Raw genomic sequence first — 10056 nt, forward strand, 5'->3', positions numbered from 1 at the left:
ATCCTTAGTGCCAGCTAAATGCTAAAGCCAGCCTGGCACAAGTATGTCCACTGCTCTTTGTTGAAGTCTTACAAGTACCAAACCTGCCCACAGGAAATCCACCTCTAGCTCTTGCGAGTTTACCCAGCCTGATGCAGCCCCACTGGAGCACGCCGAAAGGTGCCCACCGAGTTCGGCACGCGGCCCATGCAGCACGAGCACAAATAAGCATGCGGTTCCTCACCTAAAAGAGCCTCCCCCGGGTTCTTTCAGTTTATTCTTCTGAGCAGCAGCTACTTGTGTCGAAACAGTGGCAATAGCTTTGTTTCCAGGTAATACTGCTGGTTTTACCACAGGTACTGCAAGAAAACAGACAACATTTGTACTCCATCAGATCTGTATCCGATTCACAAGCCAGCCATGGGCAGTGACGGCGACAGGCCTGCTGCAAAGACTTCCCGTCAATAGTTCTTGTCAGCATTTCAGTCATCTGAACCGGGACCCTCCCACACAATTCCAGTACCCAAACAATTTCTCTGACTGTAAACACTGCCCTGACATAGCACTATGCACTGAAGATTTTAGCAGTAGTACAACAGCCACCACACAGCTTCAGGGTACTTCAGAACTGACATTCATAGACCAGCCTTCTGTAAACGCTATCAACTACAGCACGTACCAAGTATCTTGACCTCTTACCTGTCTGAAGCTGATTCAGTTGAATCTGAGGAGTAGTGAGCATGATACGACTATGCGGTTGCCGCAACGCTACCATTGGTGTCTGTGTCAACGTTACCTGCGGAGGCCTTATCAATGCCCCTGCTTTTTGAGACTGTTGGATAACCTGCAAATAACATGAAAAAAAAAGAACTGTAAACAATCTGAGAACTAACTAAGGCTAAGAATCCAGGGGGAAGAACAAACCCAAATCATCAATCTGTAAGTTGTTATCCTTTTAACACATCACTGATCTAGAATCAGCATACTAAGCTTCTTAACATAAACTGTATCTTACAGGAAAATTAATATTCCACTTTGTGTGATACAAAAAAGAAATCAGTAACCTATTTCTATTAAAAAAAAAATCACAAAGGTCCAGTTAAAGCTTTCTACATGTAGTTTCTACATTAGAGATACAGAGAAACTGGACCTGCAGGAACAAATTGTAGAACTAAAAATTAATAGAGGCATGATAAGGATCATCCAGCTGGTTCCACATAGGCTGTTTTCATCCAGAACCAGCATAAACTCCAGCTGTGTAGCTTTGTACTACTGGACTGTTAGCTTAGACCGAGTCTCAAGCACCTCAGCCATGCTGCTTCTGAACGTGAACTCGCACAAGTAGGGTTACATCGCAGTGCTACAAGTGGAGCTGTTGATGCAAACTCGTCTTCTGCCCTCAACCAGCTTTCAGAAACTTTCTTTCAAACCACTGTAAAGAGATCGACCAACTCTGCCTATTTTGCAAGCTCCATAGAACTCTGCAAGTCTTTCTTTCACTACTTCTGCTACTATTTTATGTATTTAAGGTAAAGGCCAAAATATTTCCTTGTAAATCCAGCACTAGTTAGTCAACGTTCAGCCTTCATTCTTCCCCTAGGCTCCTAACTTCACTCTATAATACCTAGGTTATAAGGGCAGTAAGATCAATATAATCACTAGATCTTCTCTCCAGATAAGTGAAAAATATTTGTGGATTGATAAAAAAAGATCTCTCCTCTTCATTTGGTATGAAAATTTCTGGACAGAGCATCTCCGATGAATGCCAAAAGTTCTACAGGAAACACTGAAGTCCTAAGTAGCAAAAAACCACTTGTAATTTAATAATGTATATTGATTAATATGCATCCTAGCAAAAGCTTGCACTCAGACAATGCTTTGCTATGAGAAGAGGAAAAAAGAAGGTGCTGTACGTTATACTGTTATTTGGTTTATGTGCAGGCCTGAGAAAGTTATTCCTTCTCCTCTTTTAGGGTAATGTGTTCTTAGGTTTAGGAAATGGGAAATGAAAGATCCTCCAGAACACTTCTCTCCTAGACTGAGATGATCTGCCAATATTTCACGCTAAAATAGGGAAGTATGTAATACTTTGATTAAGAATGGAATTTAAATTATACTTATTTCTTCTTAGTAGCTATTTTCTCTAAAGAGATGAAAAGATCTCTGATTAAGCCAAACCACCAATTCAATAAGAAAAGTCGCTGTATGATTGGAAAAACCCCGTGTGCGATAAGAGATGATGCACTTCAGGTTACGTACCAGTGGCGTAGACTGCCCCTGTTTGTTAACACCAACTTGTGTGGGCTGAGTTAGGCTGATTACAGGTTGTTGGAGAGTACTCGTTACAGTTGCAGTCGCCTTCCCTGCCGTGCGCTGAACTGAGGAGCTTAGGAGCACCGCGGCGGATGGAATCGTTGCTATCGTTGCTTGCGTTGTTGGCTGCTGCTGTTGACTTTGTTGAATGAAAGCTGCAGAGTCTGGTGTTAGCTGTCTCAAGGCAGGTAAACTCCTCTGAAAAGAGGAAAGGAAAGAATTTGCTTGAGTATTTTAATCCTAGATCACACCAGAAAACATTCATTGTAAAAAGCAATGCGTTTTGCTTCAGTGCATCGTATCAGTCTGTGTACACCTGAGAGACAGTGGCAATACCACGCTACGTCACACTGACAGCCAGACAGTGACAGTACCTGTAGTTGGGGAAGCTTGGACACCTTGGGCATGTAGGTTAGGCAAGCCTACCTGGAACCCCTGGTATGTTTTTAACAACCCAAGCCCCTGCTGCCTTACTCGACTGCATTCCTACGTATACACCAAGCTGTAACACTGATGGCTTAGAAGACATCCTGGCCACCGATTCTGAAGATTTCAGAAATTCTGAAGATTCCAGAATAGCTCAGAGACCACCGTGTTTTACCGCATTCTTACGCTAGTTGTTTTCTTATGGTAGCACTTTTTGTCCTCGTGAACAGCTCCAGGCTGAACAAGGATTTAAGAGCCCAGAAATGTCAACGTCGCTACAACTATATCCCTTAATCATTCATTAGTCAAGCAGAGTTATACTTTTACCATACAGGACTGTTGCACTTCTGACCTTCAGATGGTAAATGTTTTGGAATCAAAATTATCGAGATGTGTCCAATTACTACAGAATTTATGACAAATGGGATTTATTACTGAGGTGACAAATTTCCTGTTTATCCATACAAACAGGGCTACAGCACAGGCAAGCGTGTGATTTTTATCCAGAAGGTACAGTTTTCTGTATCAATCAATCTCTTATTTTCTTTCAAGACTAAAAAGAGGACAAATAAATAAATTCATGGGTTTTGGTGCTATGGGAAAAACCTGCTTTTCAGTCATAGAAAGAAACCTTTCACATTTCTCAGAAGAGCTACAATGTGACACTACGGTAGAATTTACATTACTGACTGTGACATGAACCTGACTAACAAACTCTTGGAACCAAGAGGGAGACACAATTTTGAAGGGAGCACCAGTCTAACCAGGCACCATTTAAAACTTCCATTTACACCATTCTGGAATTCCTTCTACACCGGCAAGCGACGTGCTTGTGCTCATTGCTGCTGACACAAGCACAGAAACACAGAAGGGCTGGCAAACACAAGTTACCTTCAGGAAAGGCACAAGGTAAGGTTGAGGTGAAGAATTAAGTTCTCTGTACAGCCTACTGGTAAAGTCTTCTGCTTCAATTTTTCCATCCTTCAAAACAGAAAATCCAAATGAACAAACTTGTAGATATTAATGTTTACAGATATTAAAAATACTTCACAATTTATTGAAAACAAGTGGGTTTATCATTCCTCACTATTTTTAGTTATCAATACCTTTATGGTAGTAACTAATTTTACCACAAATTTCAACTAGTAAAACCTAGTCCCATCTTTGCTTGCTGCCTTCTCTTTCAGTCAATTTTAAGAAACACCTGCAGTTCTCACTGTTACAGGAACATCCCATCTATGGGACAAAGAGCCAGGTGGAACCTACAGGAATACTTCATGTGACCTGCAGCTAGGCGCCTGTCAAGCGCTCAGAACAGCCGCCGGTGTTCTCCTTCCAAAGGCACTATAGTTCCTCCGTTAACTACCTAAAGCTGTGCCACTCAAAAGCCCAAAGGGCAGATGTCTGTCACAAAACTGAATTTATACCCCTCGTGGGAAGATACATTTTGAATTTTGGTCTTGTGACAACTTCTGGCTATCACGGGATAACCTCTGGAACACACAGCTCTACCTTAACTTGAAGGTTGCTAACAACTAGGCTAAGCAATACTAGTACTCATCCTATAAATATTAAGTATGTCAAGCTTTTACATCAGCTTCAGAAAATATTCCTTACTTTTTTTGTAAAAGCTTGTGATTTTCTACACTCAGCTACTGCACTAGCTGTAGGGTCTTCCCTCAAGTACATAATCCACCTTTTTATTCACTTTTTTACCAATAAAAGCATGCAGAATTTAAAGTCACCATTTATATTACTTGCACTTCAATTAAACCCATGTTCTCATCCATGAATATGAGCAGTAATGTCTCATTTACAAGCTTAAAGGAAAATTTATGTATATGTTTTAACTCAGAAGAAGCAAAGTTTCAATTAAATTTCTCTCCGATTTTATAATCTCCCTCTCTTCAAAAAAAAAAAAAAAAAATCCCTCAGTGTTGAGTCTAAATTTGCCCAGGTACTGTTTCTTACAACTTTTAAAGAACTTTTCTTACCAGGAGGTTCTGTACCAATTCTTTCACGTTAGCTGCAGTCTCTGAAGACTGTTTTCCAGATGATGCCAGTTTTATTAATGTGGACAGAAAGTTTTTGCATTTCTTCACATTTTCCATTGTTTCCTGTTACAGGAGGAAGAGGAATACAAGGGAAACAGTCAGAGAAGGGAAGATAAACTCGTTTTAATATATGATCCGTCACTATACTCTGAGAAATAAAGCCCTTCTTTAGTTCACCACTGCAGAATATTATTTATAGGTTCTCATCCCTCACTGCTTAAGACATAGTCAGACTGAAATTATTCTTTTGTTTCAAATGTATATACGTACTGTACTTTTTTAATATCAAAATTTAATTTTTTTTTTTTTTAATGACGTTAGGAAACAGCAAGCACTTTAAGAATGGTACATTGTGTACGGGAAAATATGTTTCAGCACGACAACAAGTAGCAAAGCTCCTCCTTCCCAGTGCACAGATCCTGTTGTCTGGCCTGGAAACATGCCTCTTGAATGAGCCGGTGCCAACTTCTTATCCTATCTCATACTGATTATACTTTGCAGTGCTGAACAATTCACTTCTCTGTAAGATAGAGCTCCTATGTTTTTTTTTAAAAAGCGGTGCTTTACAAACTGTTACCGAAATCAAAATCAATACTTTGACAGCTGTCAGAATTCAAGTGACCTGTGTTCACACTTTGTAAATTATACGGTTCTACTAAAAATTTACCTTTTCAAGACCATTAGTTCACAGAACTCCTGCATCTTTACTACTCTCCTCTCGAATCTGTGTTTACGTCTGTGTATGTATATATACATGTATGTATGTACATGCACACGTGTGTATGAGAATGAACAAAAGGGATTCCAGATGCACTCGGTATCTTACTGTGGCCGCAGTGGAGGTTGCCGTCGTTCCTTGCACTGTTCTCTGAGGAGTTCCAGTTTGTACAGCTGTTGCTGTCCCCAACGTAGTTGTTTGTGCAGTACCACCCAGAACAATCTGAGGCTGCAGAAGATACAAGCATAAAATTAGTTGACTTGGAACATACCAAAACCTGTTTTCCTGAACCATCAAAGATAAACTGAGCCACAGGACAGTCGAATAAGAAGTTACTGATCTGGCATCTGCTGCAGTGGAAAGAAAGAGCCACCAGATGGCACAGAACACTACGCAGTCAGAACTGAAACCCTCAGGGCTGAGTACCAACTGCACGATTTTGGGTTACTGAATAAAATGGCAAAATAATACCATAAACATGCCCTCATACACTGTGATTTCAAAACAATCAAAACTAGTACGACATTTCTGTGAATGCAACAGCTTTTTTTGCCTGTTCCCTTAAACATAACTTTCAAAGGGAAGAATGTCTCAAAAAGCACAATGGACACAAACACTCAGGTCTTATCTGTTTTTGATGAATAATGGGGCAAAACCTTTTTGTAGTGTTGTAGACAAGTTGGGAATTCAAAGCAGGAATATCACCTTTAAGGAATCAAGGTGGTAAACAAGAACTTTTCACATACACAGTTCATTCATGGACTTCACCACAGTCTAATCACTAATGACAACCCAATCAGAAAGACAGCAATTCTTACTCAGCTAAAGCCAGCTCTCAGAATTTTCACAAGTCATTTGTAAACTTGTTCTTTATATAAAGATGTGCAAGTAAAGAGGCTCTGGTGCTGCCAAAGCAAACTGTCATTGGTATTTTGGGAGACAAAAGGAGACAAGGATTTAATTTGTCTCATTTTTTGAAATCAGGATACATGAAGTCCATGGTATGCTCATTACAGCAAAAAATATGCAGATGGAATGATTTTTTTTTTGTGTGCAATGTAACAGCAGTGCAAATTAAGGAGACTCAGTTAGGTAAATTAACTCTTAGATCTGTAAAGATCACTGGCATAGGCAAATGCTCTCTGAGGGGAAAAAGGTTAACTGGTTGTGTAGCAAAACCTGCATGTTTTAAATTAAAACTCTCTAATCCTGTCTACAAAGATAAAGAAAGCACAGTGAAACAGATTAGGCGACAGCAATCATATTGTATCACTGCTGCCTGGAAGTCATGTGGAGAATGTCATACTTTTGCACTGTGTTTTAAACTCACACCACCACCCCTCCTGAAAAATATGATCTACAAGAAAACCTCTCATCTATTAGAAGATACATCACTATTATCACTATACTCAGACATCTCTATCTATCTTTCAGTTAGCAGAATCTCCCTAAGTACACAGACCAAAGCAGAGACTCATGTAAGAGGAAAAGGTCTTGTGGAAGACAAGGCTACCAGTGCAGGTTTTGCTGTAATTGTAAATTTTGCTGCAGAATTCAGAGAACAACAGATTAATCACTGGAGTAACGTTAGAGCTTCAAATCCAAGGGGAACTGGTGCCACTTTCTTCCAGTAAAATGCATAAAGGTATTTTATTTTAGTCAGTTTTGTGATTATGCAAGCTAACAACAGGAGAGCTTTAAATATATATGCACATGAATAGAAAATAATAACATACACATATTCAAAGCTAAACATACACATTCCAAATATAAATTAAATTGAAATCTACAAATGTTTTAGAAAGGATGATCCAGAAGATATTTCTTCCATGCCTTTAGCAATTATATTTGCGGTATTTCTGGCAGTCTCAAACAGGTTTTCAGCTAATCTTAACAACTGATGTCTCTCTCACGTACACATTACTTTTCTACACACTCACTTGCACAACAGGAGGACGCTGTAGCGTTGTTGTGGGTTGCACTGTCGTTTGAGCCTGAGACACTTGCTTGATAATAGTAGTTGGTGTCACCTGTCGTGCAATAATAGGCGTTCCTGGAGCCTGCAGAAGAGGAAAAAAACACATTAGTTTCTCTATTTCAATATCATCTACCTTATCTAGTCTTATCTCTGGACAGTTGCTATTATTACAGATACAAAAGAACACGTCTGGAGCACTATAAAAATGTGAGAAGGATTTTTAGTCTTGGACTTCAGGCAACCGTGATGATCTCAGTATACATACACCCATAGCCACTTTTTCCTTAGTCTTATAAAGAATAATAATTATTTAGGGAAAGGAGTTGTACAGGTTAACCATATATGGTCTTGAATGGTCTTTATATCAAACAGTTTTAAACAATGTGATTCAGCCAGGTAAAAATATTTTTGATGAGTAACAGCCAAACTGTAACAGAATTAGGAACGAAATGCAATGCCTAGGCCATGTGGAAAAGCCTGTACAGCACCAGTTTGATGAATGGTTTCTTCAAATCACTAACATCATACCTTACTTCCTGGTGTATTTCTCACAGGAAAAAAAACATCTCCCGTTTTTTGTCGTTAAAAATTTCTGAACTAACCTGCACTGTTGATATCTGCACTGGAGGAGCACTGGTAGGTGTAGCAGGACGAGGAGTCATAGTATTTTGAGGCTGAGACTGGGCATGTGCCTGTGCTTGCATCTGCGCCAAGGCCTGTTGAGGGATCATCAGCAACTGCCCATTCTCACTACGCACAAGGACCATGCCTGTTAAAAAAGGAAACTGGTCAAGAAATGTACATCCTTTTCAAATAGGAAAGAACATGTTTTGTCAAGGTTACTATCCAAGTTGGATACATATGGAATTAATGTACTGTTGGATGAGTATGGAGCTAATAAAACAGTTCAGAATAAAAGCAAAACACCCCACTGTATTATCACATTTTGTATAGCACAGCTTAATTACAGAAATACTTTCTCTATCCAAGTGCTCAGTACGGTGTGCATCAGAACACACAATGAGTCCTACCGACCCCCATCAAAAAATTCCATGCTACTAGAGGTTAAAATCAGCAACCATGTAAAAATCCTATGGGTTCTTTACCAAGAAATCTATTTTACAAAACGCTGGAGAAAAAAAATAAATCTTGCCACTGGACAAGATTCCTGTTAGTTTTTCTTTAAGAGAGGGGTAAAAAATATACATATAACCAAACACAGGCTTCACCATCAACAGGAACACAATTGTCTAAGTTCTAAATTAATCTCCCATAACAGATTTAGTAATGAAAGTGGCTATAAAATCGTAATCTTTCTCATGTGCATCTGCAACAGATTGTGTTATGCCATGTTACACCCCAAAAGCAAAATGAAACACAGAGGGAAACAAGGCAGTCGTTCTCTGCTCAGTCAGGCCAATCAATACGCTTAACCCCACTGGGGAGCTGCAGGGAACCAGATCTTAACAGGCAGATTTTCAGATGATCGTCTCTCTTGAGGGCACAAAGAGGATCTGGACAACATGAACTGGTTTTCAAGAGCTCAGTCATTCAGCACGCCTCAGTCACTCCATGAGAGCCTCAGGACCTCATCGGCTCTGAAAAAGGCACCTAAGGAAACAAACTGGTGACTCAAAATTAGTTAGCCTTTCTGAGCAACAAACGACAGGTGGAAACTTCACCATGAAAATCAAGAGCACTAGTGAAATCAGAAAGTTTGTCCTGAGTGTTGTTCAGGGAAGAAAAAGCCTATAGACGCTCCCCAGCGCTATCTGGAGATCTGGTCTATGCCATCTCGGAGCACGGCTACTTCAGAAGAATCAAGCTTTTATTTGCTTTTCTATTCAGATGAAGTGCTGAAACGTTTACAGAGAACACATTAAACACTTCCCTTGGACTGTTTGAAAATTAGTGTTAAACTGCAAAAATCCATATACCAAATTCTGCAAAAACAGGTTCAAAAGAAAACCAGATTATATTAGTTGATTTGCCACTAATTTTTTCCGTACATTCCCTATATTAGCATCTGTGTGACTCTGCTTCGTTAAGACCGTTAAACTAGTTTACACCAAAAAGACGACTTCCCATTGCGACTCATTTAGAGGTGTTAAGGGGGGACCTCAATGTGCTACGGACAACAGTTATATCTAGAAACAAACTATTCTCAAACTGTTTCTCTGTAGGAAAGGAGGAGGGGGAAAGCTTATTTATAAATCTTGCAGTCTGTAGAAAGAAATACTCTCAGTTTAGCTGTCAAGTCCAAAAAAAGCAATTTTCCAAGCCATTCCAAAAGTAAGGTCATTTCTCCTGTAACTTACGCAGGGAGAAGCATTTTCATTCAAACAGCAAAGGCATACACCATCACAGCTCACGAGAAATTAAAAAACCTCAGTAGCGAGTACAGCGCTTGATGATCCTCTTTAGAACCATCACTACTTTCTCACTATCTGCCTCACGCTACTGCTAAAAAAAAAAAAAAAAAAGGAGAAATTCAGTATTTTAAAGACTACAGAGTGACCTGCTACTAGACCAAGCTCATTCCAGAACTTGGCACAACTTGGCATCCTCTTCCAATGTGCAAACATAAA

The 10056-nt window shown here is 39.6% G+C and overlaps 1 protein-coding gene across 1 annotated transcript in view; it reads right to left on the bottom strand.

The window, feature by feature from the left end:
* The window catches only part of TAF4 (TAF4 RNA polymerase II, TATA box binding protein (TBP)-associated factor, 135kDa), a 14868-nt gene extending 6633 nt beyond the window's left edge, over positions 1-8235 (bottom strand). Inside the window, exons 1-8 of the mRNA XM_010147466.1 lie at positions 8071-8235; positions 7431-7550; positions 5599-5718; positions 4713-4835; positions 3610-3699; positions 2239-2490; positions 679-823; positions 224-338 (exon numbers count right to left, since the gene is read on the bottom strand). Coding sequence (XP_010145768.1) covers positions 224-338; positions 679-823; positions 2239-2490; positions 3610-3699; positions 4713-4835; positions 5599-5718; positions 7431-7550; positions 8071-8235 — 1130 coding nt within the window. The remainder of the gene's footprint in view (positions 1-223; positions 339-678; positions 824-2238; positions 2491-3609; positions 3700-4712; positions 4836-5598; positions 5719-7430; positions 7551-8070) is intronic.
* Between the last annotated feature and the right edge of the window lie 1821 nt (positions 8236-10056).

The sequence above is a fragment of the Eurypyga helias genome, unplaced genomic scaffold, assembly GCF_000690775.1.
Source record: "Eurypyga helias isolate BGI_N326 unplaced genomic scaffold, ASM69077v1 scaffold47322, whole genome shotgun sequence".
In the NCBI taxonomy this organism is placed as follows: Eukaryota; Metazoa; Chordata; class Aves; order Eurypygiformes; family Eurypygidae; genus Eurypyga; species Eurypyga helias.